The sequence below is a fragment of the Salvia miltiorrhiza genome, chromosome 2 (genome assembly GCF_028751815.1).
Source record: "Salvia miltiorrhiza cultivar Shanhuang (shh) chromosome 2, IMPLAD_Smil_shh, whole genome shotgun sequence".
NCBI lineage: Eukaryota > Viridiplantae > Streptophyta > Magnoliopsida > Lamiales > Lamiaceae > Salvia > Salvia miltiorrhiza.
This window is the reverse complement of record NC_080388.1, coordinates 19,054,554-19,079,738: the sequence shown is the minus strand read 5'-3', so window position 1 is coordinate 19,079,738 and position 25,185 is coordinate 19,054,554. Positions and strand designations below refer to the sequence as shown.

Below are 25,185 nucleotides of genomic sequence, written 5' to 3'. Positions count from 1 at the left end.
ATTCCATCGCCAAATTGCCCTACCCGACAACAGTAAAGCACATACAGGCATTCCTTGGCCATGCAGGCTTTTACCGGCGATTTATCAAAGATTTCGCCAAGATTGCCCAACCCATGACCAGACTTCTTCAACAAGATGTGCCGTTTGAGTTTGATGACGATTGTAAGGAGGCATTCACAATTTTGAGAAACAAGTTGGTGATGGCCCCCATTATTCAACCTCCGGTTTGGGACTTACCGTTTGAGATCATGTGTGATGCCAGCAATCAAGCCGTTGGAGCTGTATTAGGGCAGAAGAAAGGCAAAGAGAGTTGCGTGATCTACTACGCATCCAAAACTCTGAATCTGGCACAATGCAGCTACACTACTACTGAAAAAGAACTCTTAGCAGTGGTGTTTGCCATAGAGAAGTTTCGCTCCTACCTTTTGGGAACAAAGGCGGTGGTCTACACGGATCATGCTGCGTTGAAATACTTGATGGCCAAAAAGGAATCCAAACCTCGACTCATCAGGTGGATCTTACTGCTACAAGAGTTCAACATAGAAATAAGGGACAAGAAAGGAGCTGCAAACCTCGTGGCAGATCATTTGAGCAGGTTGCAATTAGAAGAGGATGACGGTATGCCCATTACCGATACCTTTCCAGACGAGAAGTTATACTCCATGAGCACCCGAGAGAAAGAAGAAGAACTGTATGCTCTGACCAAACAGGAGCCCTGGTATGCCGATATAGCTAATTATCTGATCACTAAAGAGTTGCCCCCAGGATTGACAAGGTTTGAACAGAGGAAGCTACTTGTGCAAGCACGATTTTACTACTGGGAGGATCCATATCTTTGGAGGACTGGAGCAGATCAGGTCATACGGAGATGCATACCTGAGAATGAGCATGCCCAAATTTTGGACATGTGTCATGGAACAGCAAACAGCGGGCATTTTGGAGGAAAGCGCACGGCCCACAGAATTTTGGAGAGTGGATTCTACTGGCCCACCATATTTGCGGATGCAAGAAAATGGGTACAGAGCTGCCCGAAGTGCCAGATGACTGGAGGTATTACCGCAAGGGATGAAATGCCACAAGTTCCAATCATGCCAGTCAAAATTTTCGACGTGTGGGGGATTGACTTTATGGGGCCTTTCCCAAAGTCAAGAAACCACGAGTACATTTTGGTGGCAGTGGATTACGTGTCAAAGTGGGTTGAAGCCAAGGCAACCGTAAGCAATGATGCTCATACCGTGGCAGGGTTCCTGAAGGTGCAAGTATTCGGGAGGTATGGTATACCCAAAATTCTAATCAGTGATCAGGGGTCTCATTTCTGTAATGCCATTATCAGAGCACTAACTAAGAAGATGGGGGTGACACATAAGGTCACCACTGCATATCACCCCCAAGCAAATGGCCAAGCCGAGATTTCCAATAGAGAGATAAAGAGCATCCTGGAAAAAGTAGTGCACCCCAACCGCAAGGACTGGAGTGACCATTTGGGGGATGCGTTGTGGGCATACAGGACTGCTTTCAAGACACCCATTGGAATGTCCCCGTTCCGCTTGCTTTATGGGAAAAGATGTCATTTGCCGGTGGAAATCAAATATAAGGCGTACTGGGCAATCAAGCAAATTAACCTCAGTATGACCTTAGCAGGAGAAGCAAGAAAGTTGCAGCTGAGTGAGTTGGAAGAGCTTCGGTTGGAGGCTTACGACAATGCGGTGCTCTATAAAGAGCGAACCAGGAGGATCCATGATGCCAAGATCAGGAAGAAGGAATTCTTGGTGGGACAAAAAGTTCTACTTTTTAATTCACGCTTCAAGATGATGGCTGGGAAACTTCGTTCAATGTGGTTAGGACCATTCGTGATCAAAGAAATTTTTTCAAACGGAAGCATAGAAGTTTACGATCACAATGGAGTTGATACGTTTGTGGTAAATGGGCATCGCCTAAAGCCCTACCATTAGCTTGCTGAAGTAGAAAAGGAGAAGGAGGAATGCCACCTTCTCGACCCTGAGTACGAGTAAAGAGTGAAGGAGAGTCGAGCTCAAGACGGGAAACAAGAGCGCTTGCTGGGAGGCAACCCAGTGTGGTTTCTTCGGTATGATCTGTACCGAATTTTCTTTTCTTTTCTTTTATGTTGTTTGTTTTGTTTGGATGCACTAACCCAACAGGGAGACGGGCCAAGATGAATTTGGAAAGAGGCCCAGAGGAGAATCCGAGCCCACTTTGCGTTGCAAAGTGTGTAGGTGGAGAGTTGGGGGTTGGAATAATCTGGAAGAGGGCTTACGAAGAGAGATGACGTGAGCGTGTCAGAGGCAGGCGGCGATGTGACTGCAGCCCTTCGGTTTCCGCAGAAATTTGAAATTCAAATTTCGGCCATGATTTCTTTCCTTAAAAATTTCTCTTTTCTGCCATAACCGCCATTCTTACCATCTTTAAAGCCTTAACCCACGATTTTTTTTCTCCCACAAACCCTAACCTCCTAAAACTGCTACACCACGATCTCCACTCGCCCCAAACCCTAAATTTCCATAACTGCTGATCACCCTTCTTAAAGGCCAACCTTACCCCCAAAATCCCCACAAAATCCAAAAACTTTCGCGCGAATTCTCAGTCTTTTTTATCTCTGCAAATCACAATGGCAAAAACCAAAGGAGGAGCAGGCTCCGGAAGCACCCAACCACCGAAGAAGAAAAGCACCAAACCTCCACCTCCAAAGCGTACCACGAGGCGAACCGCTTCGGAGGAGACCTCCACCAAAATTACCGAAGACCCTTTGCTGAATATCCAGCCCGAGGACAGAGGGCGTGCCGAAGTCCTTCAACAAGAGGAACAGGAAGTAGCAAGAACAGCCGCCGAGTCAAAACAACCGGAAGAAGGGGAGCCCGAGCTCACCCTTCCTGTGAAGAAGTCAAAGAAGGCCCAGACGGGCAAGGCAACTCCGGCGCGATCCATTGTCGCACCACCACCTGTTCAAACCCAACCTCAACCGCAAATTCCAGAAACCTCCATGCAGGAGGGGAGAACAACTTCCGAGGATACGGAAGAAGAAGAACAGGAGAAAGGGGGAGAAGAGAAGGTGGACGAGGAGGAGGCTGATGAAGTAGAGGAAGTTGAGGCCGTTCAGGAGAAGGAGGTAGAGGTCCCGACACCATAGAGCAAGAGACCCGGAGTGAAAAGAAAGCTTGATGTAGCGAAGCCCCCACTGCCAGTTAAGGCCAGACCAGCACTGACAGGCAGTAAAACCCAAACAAAAGGTGAACAGAGTAAGAAACAAAGGAAGCCCACTACAGCCGAAAAAGGGAAGGCCAAGGAGGTGGAAGAGCCGATGGAAGTAGACCCAGAAAGAACCGAGACAGTTGAAAGCTCCAACTCAGAGGATGTGATCGCCCCTGCTAAGCCGGTGACGAGCACAATCACCTCAAAACCCAAGGGCGTCAAGCGCAAGGGGGTGGTACAACCCAGCACTATGGAGACGGTCATACCGAGGGACAGTCAGAGGTATGCCGTTTTGCAGAACCGGGAGATAACCCCTTGGTATTTTCTGGTGACTGAAGTGTTGGAGGATTTCGGGATAAAAGAACGTGTGGAGGGATATTTTAAGAGCATCGATTGGGGGAAGATTCTGAAATGGAACATTTTTGGCGTTCAAACAAATATCGGAAGAGTTCATGAGCACGGTGGAATTCAAGCCGAAGGGAAATTACTCGATTGAAACACCAGGTACCCTGCGTTTCCAATTACGGGGGAAGATGTTCCCAGTTTCCATCAACGACTTGAACATCCACCTGGGAGTGATCGAGGACAAGGAGGTGTACGATGATGAGTATAAGCAAGCTGAAACCATGGCTCCACCCGAGTGGCGTAGTCAGATTGACCTTTACTGGTCTCAACTCTCGACGGGGGCCAAATATGTGAAGAATATCAGCAAGTCCAATGAACTCCGCGACCCAGCCCTGCAAATTTGCCATCGTTGGTTGGCCTACAACATTTACGGCCGGATTGAGGGATCCAACGTAGTCACGCAGCAAGAGCTCTTTTTGCTCTGGTGCATGGTGGAGAGAAAGAGGGTGAACTTTGGGTTCACCGCGGCACTACAGTTTCAGACTGGGGTAACCCATACCAACAAGTACCTCTCCCTATGCCCGCTGGTGACCCTCCTGGCGAAGAAGCTTGCATGTTTCAACGATGAGGCCCCGGATGAAGCAGCTGTGGCAGAAACCCGACTCTTTGATATCGGGCGGCTTGTGCGTTGGCGGAGTGTTGAGGTGGATGAAAGAGGCGGCTACCATTTGGTCCAACCGGATGGCAGCTCAGTGAGACCTGAACCGAAAATTGCAAAGGAACAGGGAACTTCTCGCCCAACCAGTAACAAGATTGTCATGCAGACGGTCAAACTGAAAGAAGTGAAAGACGAGCTGCTGATGCTGAGCGCGGAGATCACAACCCTGAGGGAGGCTATGGATGCTGGCTTCAAAGCAATCATGGACCGATTGAATGCGGAGGAGAGATCCTCCGACCAAAATGACTAAGTTCTTTTCCCCTGAACTCGTAGATTAGGTTTTATTTTGTCTTTTAGTCTGTGTTTGAGTCGAGTCTTACTTGCATTATTTGATGGTGATGGGATTCTGCATGCTGATTTCAGTCTTGGTTTGATTTGGTGGTTGAGTATGATTGGCATGGTGGTAGTGGTGATGTTACTGAGAATACCCCACCAGTGAGATCAGGGCCAAATTGAAAAATTGCATATTTTTGGTGAGACTTTGCTGTGCTAGGGAATCGAGATTTTGTTTGAGAACTTATGTTGCTAGTGAATGACTTGTGTGATTTGGGCACGTTTCTTTGATTAGGGCCCCAGATTCTTCTTTGTTGATAAATGTGAAATGAATCCCTTGTATGCCAATTTGAGCCGAATTCATTCTTTCTTGAGTCTTTCCACTGCTATATCTTGGAGAAAGAATTGATGAGATGCATGAAATGGTAAACAAGGAACTGGAGAAAAGAAAGAAAATCTGGGCACAAAAAAATTTGATGAATGAAAATTATTGCCAAAAATCAAAGAAAAGATGAACCCCATTGAAAATGGGGGAATAAAAGGGTTGGTTGTAGCTTTACTGGATGTATATACTGAGTAAGGGTGATACTGAATTAGCCACTGAACCCTATTTACCTCACCTTAGCTCCGTATACCCCATTACAACCAAAACAAAGACCCTCTGATGAGTCATACTAGTGTGTTCCACTGGTAGTTTTCAATCAAACTCTTAGAAGAACTGGCACAACAAATTAAGAGTGTATACACTTAGCCCGGTACTTGAGCGAAAGAGAGACTACTATCACACTTTATGCATGATCATTACTCTGGTTTGTGGTTTGACTGAACTGAATGATGCATGTTAGTATGATCTGATCCTGAAATCTATGCAAGTTTAGTGTCTCTTAGTTTTATTTCTTTTCTTTCAAACTTTTCGTCCGTGTCTTCTGTGAATCCACCTACATACTTGAGGGCAAGTATGCTTTAAGTGTGTAGGTGTGATGCGTCTTCAACTTTTGGGACATTTGGCCCTATTTTTCTCTTTATTTGTGTCAGTACAGGTCTGTCCAGGGGGAAAACAAAGTTGTGGAGGAAGGAAGGTCAGTGGAGCGGAAACGAAGAAAATGCGGTCGGAATGGGCATTACCGAGCCCAGATTGCTACGTCATGTTTACCAGCATGGAGCTTCGGCCAACAAGTACCTCCACAGTCTAACTTGGGGCATGGGAACCTGAAGCAACCCACCTGGTATGAATTACACCGAAGAAAGCAATCCGTCTGATCGCTACCATGAGAAGCAGTCAGCCGGAACCAAGAAAGGAAAGTAAATCTCGGAGATTTTGAAGAAGCAAGCGGAAGCAAGAGGAAGGAACTGGAAGGATCTGAAGAATGGGAAAGGTTGACTAAGCATGCAGCTGGAAGCCATCTTCAATCGGATCAATCAAAGATTGAGCTAAAAAAGGAAAGAAGATCCCGGCGAAGATTTGGAGCTGGCGCAGCTAGGGTTAGACCTCGACCATTCGGCAGTATAAAAGATTGATGATGTGCAGCGTGCACAAGCTCTTGGCAACCCTTTTGAACTCCTGTTTTACTTTAGTTACTACTTTCATTCGTCGTGTGTGGCATCCAAAACAATTTACGTTTCAGTACTATTTTCCTATTTCCGTTGTGTTTTGCATTCGAACAAGATTGAAGGCTTGAAGCCTTAGGTATTATTTATCTATTCAGGTATTACCCTTTTGTTCCATAATGTGTTTAATTCATTTCGTATTTATGAATTCTGTTATGTGTGAGTAATTCCTTAGGTGAGGTTTTAGGGGTGGAAATAATTGTTGTTAACATGTAAACATTCGTGAGGCATTTGTTCTTTCGGTTGAATCTCGTGGTTCAGGAAGGATCTGTTCGAAACCATGGACAGTAGGGGCCTAACGGGTGATCTCCGTTCGGTAAAATACTGTCCGTGTCAAGCAAAGGCCAGGGTATACCAGGGCGTGACAACCGGTATACCCAAGACTGAGTAGCTGAGCAGCGTCAACAAAAGACGTTGTAGATCCAGAAGGTGGGGAAAGGATTGATGGGATACACTGTCCTTCCTCACTCTTGGGCTTCTCTAGAGACTATCCATCTACTGTGACGAGGCATAAAGCCATGGTTATGAAATGAGGAAAGCAATCTCGGCGCCGTAGCATGTCTATGACTGGTCGGCTGACAAAGACGGAAATGGTGTGTCCAGGAGACATGTGTCACTCAAAGTGCGGAGTTGGGGACCTCGGGAGAGAAGGTTGGTGAGGGCCATACTTGGTGAGTAACGGGTATGACTACCATCTAAGGAGAAGTGAAGCACTGTCTTGTGACCGGGGAATGTGTGACCTTCGGACCAAGTGACCACAATGGGATCAACCATCCTACATGTGAAGTATAACCCCTTGAAACGCCCAATGTTTTTGGGCCACGTCTTGGATTTATATGGATCATGGACGGATTATCAGTATGCCTATGACCGAAACGAATGTTAACAACAGTTATGACCTAACCGAATAACCTCACCCCTTTGTTATTATTGATCTTGTTATTTTCTTGTGCAGAGTATACAGATTGAGACTTGTGACACCTCAGTTTGTCGTTGGAGAAGAAAGTGGTTCCTCACTCCCTGTGGGATTCGACCCTACACTTGCCACTAAGACTGAGATCTTGTTGTGAGACGTAGGAGCGTGTATTGTCTGTACTGGGCATACACAAGTATTTTGTCCGCACCGCACGACGGGTGTGTGTCAATGCTCTATCACATTCTGAGTTGGAGACTCTGATATTTTCTTCCAGTTGATTGTTTTCCATGATCAACTGATCAAGACAAGTTTCATCCGGAAAGTAGATGATTGTCTGATTCTTAGCTCGTTCATCATTGATCTCTTTTTCCATTTTTTGATTCTTTTTTAGGAGGTCTTCGAACATTTTCTTCAACTGACAGTGATCAGTCATGAGCTGATCGAACTCGTCAGTTTCATCGGATGAGCTTTTTCCAAATTCTGAGTGGTCTCCTGAAAACATCAGGAAGTTATCTGTATAATGAGTCTTTGAATGAGAGATTACCTCTGAGCCATTTATTCCATTGTCGTAGCTGTTGTCGGCCACGCTTTCAGTTTCATTGGCCATCAGGGCTTGGCTCTCATCATCTGAGCTGGCATAGTCGAAGTCGGATGATTCTGATGTGTCTTTGGAAGATTCAGCATCGTCAGCAACCATCGTTTTCTTCTTCGAAAAGTTGCGATCCTTCTTGGCTTTCAGCTCTTGGCGCTCAGATTGAGTCAGTTCAGGGCATTCACTTCGAAAGTGCCCTTTCTTTCTGCATCCAATGCATTCCATGTTTTTGATGTCGTAAGCGGCTGACTTTCTTTCTCCGCTTCGATCAGTGGAATGTCTGGAGTTGCTTTCTCTTTCCTTTCCTTTGTAGTGCTGCTTGTGGAACCTTCTGTACTTGCGGAACTTGGACTCCATCTTGTTGAATCTTTCATTCAACAAAGCATATTGACTGAAGAAGTCCTCGGGCTTGAGTTCCGCTGGTTCCTTGGTTTACTTCTTGCCTTCTCTCGCTGAAGCTTTCAGTGCTGCTCCTCTTGAGGTTGATGGACCATCTTCATCTGATCCTCCAGCCTTCTTGATTCCAAGATTTCTCTGAAGGTCAAACTCATTTGCCAAGAGATCAGAGAAAAGCTTGTTCGTCCGGAGCTGACTGAATCCAGGCTTATGCTGATGAGCGACTGAGTAGATCTGCCATTCTCCTCGTGGCAGTGCTCGAAGAATCTTCAAGTTGATTTCTCGTTGAGTGTACTTGTTTTAGAGACGGATTTAACTTCATTCAAGATTTGATTGAATCTGAGTTCCATCTCTTCGACAAATTCATTCTTGAGCATGAGGAAGGAGTCAAACTTATGGCAAGCTATGGATAGCTTATTCTCCTTTATTTCCTCGGAACCTACACACATTCTTTCAAGAATGTCCCACATCTCCTTTGCAGTTCCGCACTTGATGATCTTGGTGACGTGCTTGTCAGGAACAGTGCCGGAGATGATGCTTTTGGCGAGGTTGTCTAGCTCATCTTGTTTCCTTTCTTCTGTGGAGAAGTCTGCCTTTTTCTTGGGCTGGACCTCATCATAAGGATCCTGATTTGGATCAACAGGAACCCTTTTGACGGTTTCGGTGATGGTGATTGGTCATTTGGTGATGACTTCCCACATTCGGCAATGTTGGGCGGTGAGGAAACTTTCAAGCCAAAACTTTCATATATCGTATTTTTCAATACTAAACATAGGTAGAGAGGATAATCTGTTGTAGTTAGTCTCCATCAAAAAAGAGAGAACAGATAACAACAGATAGAGCAAATAGCAAGCACTTTTTGAAAGAGAAAAGTTTTCGAGACCTTTGAGAAAAAAGATCTATTTCAATTAGAACCTAATCAGAAACAGAGTGTTCTTGTGAACAACCTGCTCCGATACCAATTGTTAGGTCCGGAGGGTCTCGAATAGGTATATGGGGGGGGGGGAATACACCTATGGGCTATTTTTCTTTCCTCAAATCAGAGGGATCTTGATTTATGCTTAATTTACTCTATTTTTAAGGGTTTGTATGTGCGTATTTTAAGATAATCTTCTGGAAATTGGTGCGTTTATGGTGTATTTTATGCTTTGCAGGAGATTTAGGCTTTCGAGATGGAAGAATGCAATTTTGGAGAATTTTGGATGAATTTGGCGTTTTCTAGGTGTTCTGGTCTCCAGAGCAGAGGAACCGACATCTTCAGAGCAGAGAAGGGCCAGCACCAGAGAATTAAAGCCCAGCGCTCATAAGTCAGAGCAGAGAAATAGCCATTTCTCTGGATGCAGAGCAGAGAAGTGAAAAGTCAGAGAAATCAATCTCCAGAGGAGTCAACACTCGTCAGAGAAATCAAGAAGCCAGAGCAGAAGCCACGCGCTGCAGAGCAGAGGGGAGAGAAGTCAGTTCAGCGGAATCTAGAAGCCAGAGGAATCAAAGCCAGAGAAATCAAGGTCAGAGATATCACCATTCTTCTGGCGCGACCCATTCCTCTGGCGATAGCAGAGAAATCACCATTTCTCTGGCGATAACCATTTTTCTGGCGAGGTCAGAGAAATCATCAATTCCTCTGGCGTGACCCAAGAGATAGCCATTCCTCTGGCGAGAGCTGCGAATTCGGCAAAAGTAGGAGTATTTTCCGGAGCGCGCATCCAGCTGGAGAGTTGCCTTATTTTACACGATTCTATTACCATTAGAATTCTACTTTGCATGGCAACTTCCATGGTGATCATAGGAAATCTGAAATCTATAAATAGGTCCTCTTTTGACCTATTCAAGAATCCCCCGAACCCAGCATTCATATTTTAGTTTTATAGTTTTAGAATATTTTAGTTTTCTAGTTTTCAAGGCTTGGATCAAGATTGAAGATTCAAGTCGCTACTTCAGTTTTCATTCAGTTTTTATATAATTTAGTTTTTACAATTGCGTTAAATTTAATTATGTTTATGTTTGATTTTATTATGTCCAGCTAGTTCTTTTATTCTGAACCTAGGGTTTGTACATAGCTGATTAATTATGTGTGTATGATTTATTGATATCAATTTGCCTTCCAACTTGTGATTCATGATTCCTGGTGCTTAATTTCTTGTGAATTATTTGGCCAATAATTTACATGTCTAGTTGTTCGATTTGGAGTCTTGAATGCGATAATTGTTCAGCCGATTCAGGAATGTATGTTATAGTAGTAGCCTTGACACTTGAATGGGATAGGTGAAACTATAGGGAGCTATTCTTTGTGTACGCTTGGGAGTTAATTTATTCCTTGGAGTCTTGAATGTGAAGGGGGGTAAACTAATCTACTTTCATAGGTGTTCGTTAGAGAAGCTTGTGAATAGTTCTGTGATCTCTCATCAGGGTTGGATTAAAATTGGTAATTGAATCAATAGATTAAATGCATGTAGTTAATTAGTAAAAGTACATCCCTAGGGTCAGAGTCTTTTATTATTTGATTTTTCCTACGTAATTTTGTTTCTTGTTATTTGCGTTTTAGTTTAAGTCAATCAATCTCTACTTTCTGTTGCCTGTCTACTATTATAGTGTGTTTAGGAGATAGCTAGAGTAATTTCGTTGTGTCAGTCCCTGTGGATACGATACTCGGTTACTTATTATTAGCTACAATTGCCTGTGTTAGTTGCAGTTTTTGTTGCTATAAAAATAGTGATCAGATCTCAAGATAGAGAGCTTAACAAAACTTTACATGCAAACTATGACGCCTGTTAACTGAAAAGAGTTTAGACCAAACATGGTTGACGACTGATACTGAAAACTCTTCAGTAAGGAGTATTCTGTTAAGTTACTGGAACTTAACTGATGCATGTAAGGGCTTCTGTCGAGTTTGCTAAAACAGAGATGATAACACTCTTCCTGACTATCAGAGGATAGATTAGTCAGACTAATATCATACGCAGCGGAAATAAATTTAGTTTCGTAATAGCCTTGGTTGAGCACGTTGTTAGTCTTAGGTTTCTCTTTGCAGTTATTCAGTATTCAGTTTATCTATGAAACAACACAAGTAAGAATGTAAAACTGAAAGCTGTAAATAACACAGAGACTTTTACGTGGTTCGAAAAACACTTCCTACATCCACGGTCGGTTGATCAGACCAACAATCCTCTCCGCGAGTGCTTAACTGGTGCACTGCAAACCGAACCGTTTGCTTGCCGGGTGCACACAACCGTACCACTGAAGAAACCACTTCTTCAGTGCCCACACTTCACTCGTGTCGGATTTCTCACACTTAGCACAACCCGCGCTAAGATTTCTCAGAGTCAGAGCACCTTCCTGAACTCCGAATCACTCAAACACTCGTCTATTTCTTTTCGAAAGGAGGTTTGAACGGTTGCCAACTATACTTCAAAGAACAAGTTCTTTGGAGCAAGTTTGACCTTGGCTTCTGGGTAAACAGAGGTTTGCCTAAGGTCTAAGAGAATGTGTGTAATCAGCAGTGACTGATTTTGGCTTTGGAATTCTCTTCTTCGATTCAAGCTTTGGGGAGGTTAAGCTTTTGGCTGAGAAACTATTTTGGCAGAGTTTCAGCTTATGTCGTTGAATCGGTGAAGATTGAAGTGATCCTCGAACGCTATTTGTAGGAGAGATCTTGAATAGATCCGTTGGCGGAGAACGTCTTCAAGATTTCTTCCGTTAGAGAGCATTTTGAATTTGGGCTGAGGCTTCAATCTTCGAGGTTCCTTGTTTGGTGGGAACGACTATCTTGAAGAGCAGGAGATGTGACGTCTCTGAAAAAGTAGCCACCAAATAGGAATGACCTCTGCAGAGAGAGAAAGATCCCGAGATCTCTGCATTTAAGGTGGCTGTACTTTTGAGTACGTGGCTTCCTTTGAACGTTGGAAGTTCAGTCTGAGGAAGAATGTTTAACTGATACTTGACTTTAGTATCAGTCCGTTGGGTCCACGCGGCACGCATTAAGTAACCAGTTCCGAACTGATTCTTCAACTGATACTTCAGTTGGTAACTTCAGTCTTCAGTCTTCAATCCTTCGTTCTTCAGTCTTCAGTCTTCAGTCTTTAGTCTTCAGAACCGCAAGCTAAACTAGAAACGAACTCTAACACTTGAGTTCAAAACCGTTCTAGTCTATTACAATTAAGACCTATGGATTTTGGTATCATCAAAACAAGGATTAGACGTTGAAAGTTTTATATTTTGCGCGGATGCGCAGGTGTTTATTATCATACTTATGTCTTGTATTAAGAAGACCACTCAGTAAACTTAGATGCATTGAGGATGCATGATCACTATTGTGGGGAAAACAGTAGAAGCAAGTTAGCGGAAACCCAATTACTTTTCACTGCAGGGAGACATGAGAAACTGACAATCAAGATACAATGAAGTGTAAGAAATGTGTCGCTCGCTAGTTAGTGACACGAGCATAATTTTTCATTCGGATTGTTCACGCAAGGCGGAACACCGAATTAGCTATTGTCTTAATCAAACGAATATCTTGAGCATTTCTCGTAGCGATGAGTGTGTTATATACATGCTTAGCTAGTCGCGGCATAATAGAGTTGCCTCCTTCCGAACCTTAGTTAGTACTAGACACAACATGATAGAGATTTCGTCTTTTATACCCGAGTCTAGTGTTACGATCTTACGATGTTGATGTGCGGTAGTTAGGATTGTGACCACCCGAACCACGGGGCATTTCGTGACTGAATACTTTTGTGATGGTTTCACTGGATAGCTAGTACATTAGGGGTATTACTTAGATGGATCTTTATGAAGGAATATTAAATTTAATTAATACTCGATTTGCCCGAGGATCGTCTCTTGGATTATCTTAATTCACCATACATCGATTAAACCTAGCATGCTCTTATTAATTTAAGTGCTTCACCTTGGAGTTAGAATCACTTACTTGTGAATTGAACACAGAGGCTGTTGACGATTGAATCAAAAGACTCCAGTTCTGACCCAATTCGTCACTGAACAGGTCAGCCAACTTTAACGCTCCGTTTGACCCCTCAAACCACCTCCAATCGTATTTATTACACAAATACGACTTCTTCGTCTTCGAAAGAGCTTTCCGTGGTCATCTGTTTCAACTCAATCGGGGTTCTGTAGAGGAAGTTATTGTTATTTATCAGAGACTGCCAGAACTTGGTTTCCTGCGAAAATCTGACTCCAGCTCAGATCTTCTGAACTGTGTCCTGCTCAGTTCCCAACATTGGATGGAAAATGAACTATGAGAACTCCCAGAGAATTCGACCCCTACCGTTGGCGCCTTCTTATTGCTTTGCTCTCTAAAACCCTAATTTTTGTGTATCTTATTCTGAGAGCCGATATCTGTATTTAAAGACAAACCACAGACCTAGGCCCTTAATAACTGTAGTAGGCGACTCCTACTGGGCTCAGGAGACTTTGGGAGAGTCTAGGGATCAGATACAAGGAATAAAGTTGGGCTTCAAATGAATTAATTATTATGATCAGCCCAGATCACAATTAATTCAGAAATGTTAATTCATTCCACTAGAGAATCAATATTGACTTACCCCTTTATTACCGATGATAAGTCGGGCTTGTATTTAGACTTATTGGATCTCCGTATTTAAAATATCCGACATCCATTAATTAATTAAAGCTCTAACAGCTTATATTAATTAATCTCTTTGTAATCCTTAAGTAGTACCACTCAACCCTTATTATTGCGTCTGAACTTAATCAACCTGCAGGGTTTAACGCAATAAACATTTTGAGCTCCTTAAGGGGATGTCATTATCATATACCGGATACGGGTACTAATACAGATAACCAAATGTCATATATTAACCGCTATCACCCAAGATACAGAGTATTCAGGTTAATATATAACTCTCACCCATAGTAAATCAAAGTGATACACGAATCAACATATATATTTGAAACCTTATTAGTATTAAGATCTTATTAAATCACCGAGATCTTGGTCCTTCACATATGTCAGATAGAAGAATACATCTCACTGTGATCCTATCAATACGTTACGACGTACCAGTATAGACGAGTAGTCAAGACAAACTCCTTCCATTTATACTACAGCCTAAACCAACGACTCGTCCTAGAGTCATCTCGGCTGTGATCAGTTTATATCTCTTAAGGTTATTCCAATTATATGGTCTTCTGTGATCTACAACACACCATATAATCTACTTATATAGAGACAAAGAACATACATATGCAATCATGAACACAATCAAATAGGAGATTAAATAGTGAATTTAGGAAACATTGTATACAAGCATAAAATGTTCTTGCTTTCAGTATACAAATCCAACAATCTCCCACTTATACTAAAGCAAACTTTTAGTATACAATGTGTCTATTTACCAATCACCTAACACTTCTCCCATTTATACTTAAAGTTTCTTAAGTGGGTGGCATCAATCGCATTTCCATCATTAAATGACCATTTAAGATTAGTAAATTTCTACAATATATGTTATTTCATTCTATGAGCACATAACCTCGATTTACGAATAATCGTATAATTTGGTACTTGCTCTCAATATGTTTGACCCCTTGTGGTTCATGGATTCTGTGAAGAGCTATGCCTTCGAAGATTTTGGATTTTTCCTGATATTAGTTTGTAGTCCAGGGACTTGAATGTAATATACATTAGTTGAGTCATAATAGCGATTCTATTATTCACACGCTTCTTCTCTAACGACACCGTTTCGTGCTCATTATTATAAGATCAGATTAGGTTAGTTAGTTAGTCACTGTGTGTCGTCTTCTTCATCTCTTTTGCGTGAGTCTTGAGGGTTACAGAAACGTGAGAGATACACTGTGAGATCCAAGTTGAGTTTCTTGGATTTTTGTATTGATTATGAGTTCGGTAGATTTCCGACGATTGAGTAAGAAAGCACGTTTGACCCTCCGTGGATGTAGGCTACAGCCGAACCACGTAAATTCGCGTTGTCTTGTTCTTTTTCTTGTTTCGATTATATTGCTTTCGATCTTGAGATTGTTTATAATTGGCGCCATCTGTGGGAACCCAATCCACGGCCATGTCTGCGATGAGATTCGAAATAGAGAAATTCAACAGAAAGAATGATTTTCACCTCTGGAAAGTAAAAATGGAAGCCCTACTCATTCAGCAGGGTTTGGAGGATGCCTTGATTGAAGCCAAGGCGGTAGATCCGAAAGTAGAGGTGGAAGTAAAAATCGGAACCAAAGTCAGTCGAGTTGAAATCAACAAGAAGGCGCGAGGTGCCATATTCTTGAACTTGTCTGATAGAGTTCTCCGAGAAGTGTGCAAGGAGAGCACCGCTCTTGAGGTATGGAATAAACTCAACTCACTTTATATGGCGAAGACTATTGCAAACAGACTTCAAGTGAAACAATTTTTGTTTCAATTCAAGATTTCTGATGATAAGGATTTAGATGAACAACTAGATGAATTTCAAAAATTCGTAGATGATCTTGAATATGTTGATGGTTGTATGAAAAGTGAGGATAAGTCATTGCTTCTCCTAAATGTGTTGCCTAAATCATATGAGAATGTTAAAGATGCCATACTGTTCGGCAGAGAAAGTGTGATCACATTGGAGGATGTGGTTAGTGCGCTTAAAGCAAAGAATATGCAAAGGAATGGAGGGGTAAAATTGAGTTCGCAACTTGAAAGCTTGAATATCAAAAAGGGGAAGCCTGGCAAATTCAAGAAGAACAACAGTCAGTCCAAAAAGGGGTCACAATCGAAGCAAAAAGAAACTGATGGAGATGATGTAAAAAGGTGTTTCAATTGTAAAAAGCCAGGGCATATAAAAAAGAACTGTTATGATTGGAAAAAGAAACAGCAGAATGAGGGATCCACGGTCCAAGATTCGGCAGATGTAGCAGAGGAGAATGACAACCATGAGGTGTTAAACGTAACGGATGGGTCAGCAAGTGATTCTTGGATCATGGATTCGGGGTGCTCCTTCTATATGTGTCCAAACAAAGAATAGTTCATTGATTTGCAGCAAAAAACCATGGGATCTGTTGTTCTAGGAAATGACCATTCATGCGATGTTAAAGGCATTGGAAGCATCAAACTAAGGATGTTTGACGGCTCTTTAAGAACTCTCACCGAAGTTAGGTATATACCGGAAATAAAGAGAAACTTAATCTCTCTTAGTATGCTTGAAAAAAAGGGGTAGGATTTTGCTTCAAAATCAGGAGCTGTGATGGTCATGAAAGGTTCAAAAATTCTATTAAGATGTACAAGAAAGAATGGATTGTATAATCTTGATGGAACAACTGTTGTGGGGGAATCGGATGTGGCCCACAATGATGAAGGATTGTTGTGGCACAGAAGGCTTTGGCACTTAAGTGAATTAGGCTTAAACTATCTCACCAAGAAAGGAGCTCTCAATTTAGGTGGAGCCATCAAGTTGGAGAAGTGTGAAGTCTGCATTCTAGGAAAGAATAAGAAGCAGCCTTATCCTACTGGTAAGCACTTCTCAACAAAGCCATTGGAGTCCATATATGCGGATTTGTGGGGGCCTAGTAGGGTATATACTATGGAAGGAGGAAAATTCTTCCTAAGCTTAATTGATGATTACACAAGAAAGCTTTGGATGTATATCCTGAAAACAAAGGATGAAGCTTTTGTTAAGTTCAGAAGCTGGTGTGAAGTGACTCATCCAAAAAAACACCTAGCGGATGGACTCGAATTTATACGAGGTCATCCTAGGGCGGTAAGGTGACTCAAGTCGTCTCTCAAGGAAGCAGCAGGGCTTCGATCGTGCTACCCACAGGAAACAGGAAAGGAAACCTAAACACTCTAATCGGGTAGTTGGGTCTGACACTCTCTGTTTAAATCTAGGCGTAATTAAATGAAGCTTGTAAAATTATCTAATGCAGAATCAACAGAAAGTATATAAATCTATCTAGGCGAAAAATAGGAAGCAGATTAAGAACGCAGGGAACTAATAAACCTAGGGTTCTAACTAGCAATCTAGAAAGCATTAGGTAATTCAACAATCATAACAACGATTATCTAGGCAAGATAAAAGAATAAATATTTAATCAATTGATTACTAAGCATCAATAAACTAAGCAATGGAAATAAACTAGCATTCATTCATATAGAAAACATAAACTGAGTTCTTACATAAGCGTACGATCCGGAAATCCAATCCAACGGAATGCAAAATGACATTAACTTTAATCTAACGAATCCAAAGATGTTTGTGATGTTTCTAACTACTCTAAAACTAAGGGAAAACAAGGGAAAATCGCCTAGGAGGCTCTGGGGTCGGAAGTGTGTTGAAAAACCCTAAAAAAGGTTTTTATATGGAAAAACGTAACTGCCGATCTCCAGGGACGGCGGCCGCCGTGGAGGGCCTTCGCTGATCTCTCCAAGATTTGCACGGTGCGCGTCGTGGGGCAGCGGCCGGCTTCGTGACGGCGGCCGCCGTGACACGGCGGCGCCGTAGGCGGTCTTCGCTGATTTCACCAGAAATTGCTCCCAACGATGCCAAAACGCTCGGTAACTCCCGATTCCTGCACACGACAGTAGCACACCCAAATAACATCGAGCAAGTGAAGGATAGAGCAAAAAGATACGAAGCATGCTCGAATGCACAACACAAAGACCCATAAAATCATCACAAAATAGGGCTAAACAACCCCCCCACACTTAAATCCTTGCTTGTCCTCAAGCAACAATCACAACATCGAAAGAAAATCCACAAGCGATTCTTCTCACCAAGCAAACACAAACCAATCCAAGTCCTTCAAGATATCAATGTCCCCCAATCAAGTGTTCAAAGCTAAGATTTAAAAATGCGACAACAAGGTGATACAACTCAATCCGATCAGACCCAATTCTCCGCTAAGGGTGAATTTCCTAATGCAATTTCCTTTATATTCATATCTCATTCCTTTTTCATGTTCTTTCATTTTTTCACATTACACTTCTCTTTTTTTTGGGGTCAAGTTATTTTCGCTCTTAATAGATGGGCCAAAATTCACGAGATTGAACTTTTGGAGGTGATCCAAAATGTTCTCGTGTGGTTTCCCATGCTCATAATGAAGCCATTAGAGGAGCAGAGACCCAGAGCTATCAAAAACTCAACAACCAACCAAACACTTCAACACAGAGAAAGATATTAGGAATTTGCACTGAAAACACTCCCCTAGCATCTACCGGACAAATCACGTCAAAAGTTGCTCATCAGGGTGTTGCACCAAAACCTTAAACTAATTACACTTCGTTGGGAACAAATCAATCATGAAAGACAAAGATAACAAACAACACAGACACAATCCAGAATCGCCAATGAACCACTATCAACATGCGATGTACTTAAAAACAAGCAAGAAAACAAGACAAGGGGACCATTCGCCCCAACACAAGAAAGCCCAAGAACACAACAACAAAACACCCACAGGAATTACAAATACCAACACTACTAGAAAAACGCTCATAGATAACGGATTTTATCCGTTATCTATGAGCAAAAAAACCGTTGTGTATAGTGGTGTTATCTATTCTATACGTCATACACAACGGTTTCAAAACCGTTATGTATAGTAGCATAGATAACGGTACGATGCGTCATACATAACAGTACGCATCCGTTATCTATAAAGGTTATACATAACGGTTTTTCACCGTTATGTATTAAGATTTTTCCGTTATGTATTATTATTTATTTTTATTTTTTATCATAGTTAACAGTTTTTTGCACTTTTTATAACGGTTTTAACCGTTATCTTTGATAGAATACATAACGGTTTTTCACCGTTATGTATTAAGATTTTTCCGTTATGTATTAATTTTTTTATTTTTTTTTATCATAGTTAACAGTTTCTTGCACTTTTTATAACGGTTTTAACCGTTATCTTTGATAGAATACATAACGATTTTTTGCACTTTTTATAACGATTTTTGCAGTTTTTATAACGATTTTAACCGTTATCTTTAATTAGAATACATAACGATTTTTTGCACCTTTTATAACAATTTTTTGCACTTTATATAATTGTAGTATATTTTTAAATTTTGCAATTTTTATAAAACGACAAAATGATAAAATCAACGATAACAATATTATATATCATCCAAAAAATTCATACATTATTATACAAATGAACCAAATATCAAGTATACATCATCATTGCATATTCCGATTCAAAATTGAAAATACCAACTACCTTATAGCTAAAACAAAAATCTATCATACTATGTATTCTAGCACTAAGTCCTCAAGAACTAGTTGCTCTTTCCTGAAATCCTTCTTCCTCATGAAAGTAATCTGCAATAGAGATTTAGTGAAAAATGAAGAATGACCGCTACCTTCAGAATTATTAAAGTGACAAACTAAAAAAATAGGCACCAAGATAGGCAATCGTATGAGGTAGCTTAAAGTGCACCTGAGCCCTTCTTTTCTCTTCCATCTCTTCCTTGAGGGCTTCGTTACTGCACCCGTTGATCCATAATCAATTCCTTCTACTACTCCTCTTCTCTGCAAAGCCAAGGACACCAAATTTCAGCATACCAATGATCAAGAAACAAATGAGTTGTAGGAATGACATGATATTGAACAAGAAACGAAACCGAAGAAGACGTCTTCTAACCTTAGCTGCCAGGAAATTACCACTTGCAACACTAACACCATCTGTAAAATATTTGGGTTCACATCCTGAGACACCAAAAACAGTTTCACACTAAGCAACAATAAATCCTTTGAACAATCGAATAATCTCGTTGTGAAAAAAAAGGGGATAAACAATAGTATCAACCCGTCTTACCAGTATTGACCTCCTTTTGTTGAAGTAGCGATAGTGATCCAATGAAATCAGACATTCGACTTAGAGTTGTTTCAGATACAGACCTCTTAAAAGACTGCACCAAAGATGTAAGCAACATTCACAAGTTATGTCACTTTATGCATAGAACACCAGAATGGTGTCTACGAGCTAGGAAGAAACTATATTTGTGTATGTGTGTGTGTTGCTGAACTTACAGATCCTGCATTAAGACCTCCATACTTGCTAAGCATCTGCTAAAATGAAACCGCTCATATATTAGGAAAAAAACATCCTCAACAATCAGAACTGGAAGCTCAAGTTTCAATGCTCTTCCACTTACCTTCAGAGAAAAATCAGTGACATCTAATAACAGCAGCTTCGCTTCAAAATAGTGTGCTAATGCCCTAGCTAGCATCTGCTGATACAGCTCTTAGAAAGAAGTAAGTGAAACAATTAATACTCTCGTAAGATGCTTGGAAATGCACAAATGAAAAGAAACCAAAATAATAATTATATATAACAACTTACCAGCAGGTCCAGAGAGCAAAATCGTACGGCTTGCTGGAGAAAGGTTTCGTATGTGCTTACTGAAATCGCCTTCTTTCAAGTGAACAAAAGCTGCGCTGGTTAACAAGACCCTTGTCTGCTCACTGGCAATTTCATAAGGGAATACATTAGTGCAGGCCCATTCTAAGGTTCACTTTCAGTAAGAGTAGTTGCAGCAAAATGCATTTTGGCTACATCAGCAATTAATTTTTTAGACTTGGAATTGTTACAACTTCTATAGCACTACTCTGCAAAGATGACTTAGATGGTGTAGAGCTGCGCTTATAACCTCTTTAAGACCACTTCTTCAAGTGTCTGGGCACCATTCAAAAGAAATATTTGCTTCTGAGATTAGGTGTTAGCAGCTCATACTCTTTAATAATCAATTTTTTTTTTCTCAACAAAAAGATCTTGCTTAGGAAAATTAACAATATTTGTGTCATTGTAACTATAGTATTGATATTATTAACATTCTACGAACTCCATCCAAGTACTTGGAGCTTATTTTCAACATAAGATAATTTTACAACCTGAGAAATAAGTAGGAGTTTATAACCTCCTTAAAATTCGCTTATAAGCTTCTTAAAATAAGCTTACCTACTAGATAAGTACACACACTTCAACTATTCAAGGCTGGTGTCTATCACCAACAGTACTTATCAAACAAAAGTGTTGTATGCGAGTTCATATCTTGTGGTTAAGAACATATGCCACTAAGGTTCAGAGAAAAATAAATTTATGTCATACACCATAGTCAAAACACAACCATTCCGAGACTCTACAATATTCACCAACCAGAATTTCTTAACATAAAGAATCTACACACATATATAAATAATATACTACTGTATAAAACAGAGCAAATATTCAAACGAAACAAAATTGGATTTCACACATATAGATCTTCAAAAAACCCAAATAAGAACACACTGCAACTACAATTTCATGATTGTTTCTGACTAATTACTAACACTAAATTGAACTAATTCCTACAGAAACTGAAAACAAATAGAAATACAGTCCAACCTAGACTTTTTGACTGCATTCAAAATACTGAAGTATCTGAAACTCATGTTCTCTAGCAAGCTATCTATAACGAATGCATAACGAAACCCCACCCCCGTGGGCTCAGGGCGTTACACTATCCTTCCCTGAGCTCATAGCTCGAAAACCCCCAATTCATCCCTCAGCAAATAACCAGAACCCAAATCCACCCCCAATCCAGCCTATAAACCACTAAACGATATAAGCTTTAAGCGCCTTAGTGCATAGAGAAAATAGCATGAAGATGCCATCTGCAACACATATGTACACCAAAGAAAACAGTCTGTAATCCAATCAATCTTTGAACAAAATAAGAAATTACCATAAACGAGCTCTCTGTATCACCTCGCAAAGGGTAATCACAATAGCACCAGGGAAGTTGTATGAAGAAAGATCAGCTTTATTGAACATCACCAAGAGCACCGCTTTTCTCTGCGTCGTCGTCAGTGGCTGCAGCATTGTCGAAGGCGGAGTCGGCAGGTCCAGATCCAGGTCCGGCGCTCAGATTCTCTATGTCCATGTAGGTGAAGAAGAGATCATTCTGGCATCCCATTTCCTCGAAACTTCCCACCGGAGATGACGGCGGTTGCACGGCGCTGCTGTCCATTCGGTGGAAAGAGAAAGGTGGACCGGTGGCATCGTTTCCGCCACTGCTCGCCGGGAGTTGGAGAAGAAAGAGAGGTGATTAGGGTCTGGTGTGCCAGCGGCCATGGCTGCTGCCGCTCCTTCAGTTCAGCGACGAACATCCTCTTTCTCAGCGACAAATCAATTGGAAGCAGAAGAAGATTTTAGCCCTCCAGCTTCATTTGAACCCTAGCTTTGGCATTTCCACACAATTGAGAGTCGAATCGTGTGATTGGGCAAGAGGGATTGAGGAATTGAAAGGGGTTTGGGCGTGTACAGGCTGCGTGAGGAGAGGTCGGCAGAAAAGGGCGGCACGGAGAGGTCGAAGTCCTAGGGTTCTAGATTTGGGGTTCTGTGGAAGACAAAGAAGGGAGAGAGAGCACAGAGCCGTTGAAAGCGGCGGCTCGCCGGATTTCATCAGAGGCCATAGAGAGAGGCGATGAGGGTGAAATGACAGCGAGATCGCGAAGAGAGAGAGAGAGATTTGGGGAGGAGATGAGACGCAGCGAGGGTGGGAGGCAGCGGCGCGACGCAGCGCGACAAGGGTGGGCGGCGACGGGCTGGCTCGGGGCAGCGGCGCCGGCGGCGGAGTCGAGAGGGGAGAGAGAGAGTCGAGAGAGACAGGGAGGAAGAACAAAACTAGGGCTTCTAGTTTTGGGGGTTAATTTCTAAATTTCCTAATTTTTTTTCTTTTTTTTTTCACTTTTAATATTCAATTTTTGGTATTTAGATTTCTAATTTAGATATTTAATTTAGATTTTATATAAGTGTTAATAAAATAAAAAAATGTTATGAATTTTTTATTTTTCAAAGTCCATATCTAGGAATAAATTCAAATTTTAGGATAAATAATTTATTTGTTATTTTTTAATATAATATAAGATAATATAATATTATTTTAAAAAAATTAATAAAAAAAATTATACATAATAGTTTTTAGAGACGCTCATACATAACGGTTCAAAAACCGTTGTAAATGACTCTTATACATAACGGTTCTTTAACGTTATAAATAAACCGTTATAAAAGATGGTCATAGATAACGGTGGCACAACGGTTTTGTAATACCGTTATGTATGCAACTAATAGATAATGCAAAAACATAACGCATTTGTTCAAACCGTTATCTATGCATATAGACAACACTACATAGATAACGAATTTTTCGAAAACCGTTATCTATTCCTAAAAGTGCGCTCATACATAACGGTTTTTGAAAAAAACCGTTATCTATGCACTGTTATGTATGTAAACTTTTGTAGTAGTGCAACAAGCACCCCCCCACACTTAAAATCTGGCACTGTCCTCAGTGCAACAAACAGAGGGGTGAAAGAGGAAACTTCCCTAGATACCGATCCAGTGGTGAGTCTGTAGTGTCCCACGATGTCTGCCTCTCTCTCGTCCAAAGAACAAGCAGTCTCGAACGCAACAACCTGCACCAAACAACAGGAGCAACAAAACACACACAAACAAAACGAAAGAAAAACGAAACAAGAAAAAGCAAGAAAACATGGGTTGCCTCCCATGCAGCGCTAGTTTTTAAGTCGCCAGCCCGACTAAGAGAAACCCTTAACCAAAATCCGATTGAAGCTCCAGCTGCCTTAGCGCCCTTGTAAACACATCTTCTTGAATTGCAGCTGCGGGTCCTCCAAATGAGTCCTCCATGCTAATATCCTGGAATGGCCCTCTATCCACACATCCAACGGAATTGAGTGACCCAACCTCATCTAGCTTCTCTTCCAGTAGCAAGGCACACAGAAAGCCTTGCTCTTTATCCTCTTCCTCTTGTAGCTTATCCAGGAATCCTCTCTCAACCTCACTTTCATCTTGTAAGTTAACAAGAAATTCTTCTACGATCTCGTCCTCTTCCTGTAGCTTATTAAGGAAGTCCTGCACAATCCAATCCTAATCTAAAGCATCAAATGTTTCAACATAAGAGCAGATTTGAATTAAGGGACTGGGGGGTAGTAGATTTTTTATCAAAAACAGAGAATGTTACCGCTCTACTTGCCCCTACCATACTTACAGTTCCCGTACCCACATCGATGCGAGTATGGGTGGTAGCCATAAAGGGTCGGCCAAGTAGCACGAGATGCCCATTCTCGCCTCTAATCCCTTTTCCCACATCCAGGACAACAAAATCAGCCAAGACTCTAATCCCCCTCACGACCACCGCAACATCCTCAACAAGGCCTCGTGGGCTGCTAATGGAGCCGTCAGCTAGCTCTATCTTAATATTCGTGCATTTTAGCTCTTTGTTTCCCAATTTCTCAAAAATATCAAGCGGCATCAAATTGACTGCCGCGCCCAAGTCAAGCATTCCCAAAACCTTTTCAACCCCACCTAAGCTAATATAAAAAATAAAGCTACCTGGATCTCCTTGCTTGGGTGGTGGTTGGTCTGGTGCAACAGTGACAGGTGGGAGTGGCTCACTGGGGCATTGGGTTGCCTTGATTGCTTGCACGGCATTTCCCCGTGGTTATTGGGGCATGTTCCTTGATTACCGCCACGGCATGAGCTTGATGTGGCTGTTGGTCCTGGTTTGGGAACATCCCAGTTGGCTGTTCTTGCTGCAACTGATTCAAGGCTCCTGTTAGTTGCCCAACTGTAGTCTCGAGGCGCTTGATGGTCGCATTCTGAGCCTCCATCGCCTGTTTGCTGGCTTGCATGAAAGCTTGCATCTAATCTTCAAATAAGGGGCCAGGAGGTTGGTGCTGCTGAGGTCGGTAGAGTTGCTGCGGTGATTGCTGTTGCTGATATGGTTGAGGGTAATGCTGCTGAGGTGGGTAGAACTGCTGCTGGTTCTGATACCCCAATTGCCGTGGAGGTCGGGGGAACTGATTGCCTTGGTTAGATCCCGACCCTTGGCCAGGGGCTTTGTTCCTCCATCCCGAATTCTGCTCATTTCTCCAACCCGAGTTGGAGCTTTGTTGCCCTTGATTAAAGCTGGGCCCCTGTTCAAATTGAGCCCTCCCCGGATAGCTCTGAGCAGCATAGACCTCTGCTCCTCCTTCAGGTATGAAATCCCCCATGCGATGGCACGCGTTAGTTTCATGACCAAAATCGCCACATATGCCACATCCTTCTGCTGGTGGCGCGCGAACGGGTGGAGCCTCCACCTGGTTCATCGTG

At 41.9% G+C, this 25,185-nt stretch overlaps 1 protein-coding gene and 1 long non-coding RNA gene across 2 annotated transcripts; one reads left to right on the top strand and one right to left on the bottom strand.

Annotated features, from left to right (window-relative positions):
- Nucleotides 1-2,626: 2,626 nt before the first annotated feature.
- LOC131008096 (uncharacterized) lies at nt 2,627-3,145 on the top strand. The gene has a single exon (XM_057934995.1). The coding sequence runs from the start codon at nt 2,627-2,629 to the stop codon at nt 3,143-3,145; it is 519 nt and encodes a 172-aa protein (XP_057790978.1).
- A 16,725-nt stretch (nt 3,146-19,870) lies between these two features.
- LOC131011474 (uncharacterized) lies at nt 19,871-20,264 on the bottom strand. Its single transcript, XR_009096940.1, has 3 exons — nt 20,180-20,264; nt 20,055-20,090; nt 19,871-19,933 (listed from the first exon to the last, which is right to left on the bottom strand). It is a non-coding gene; the product is annotated as an uncharacterized LOC131011474 (long non-coding RNA).
- Between the last annotated feature and the right edge of the window lie 4,921 nt (nt 20,265-25,185).

Coding starts and splice junctions, on each gene's coding strand:
- LOC131008096 (XM_057934995.1), top strand. CDS start 2,627: ATGGCAAAAACCAAAGGAGGAGCAGGCTCCGGAAGCACCCAACCACCG.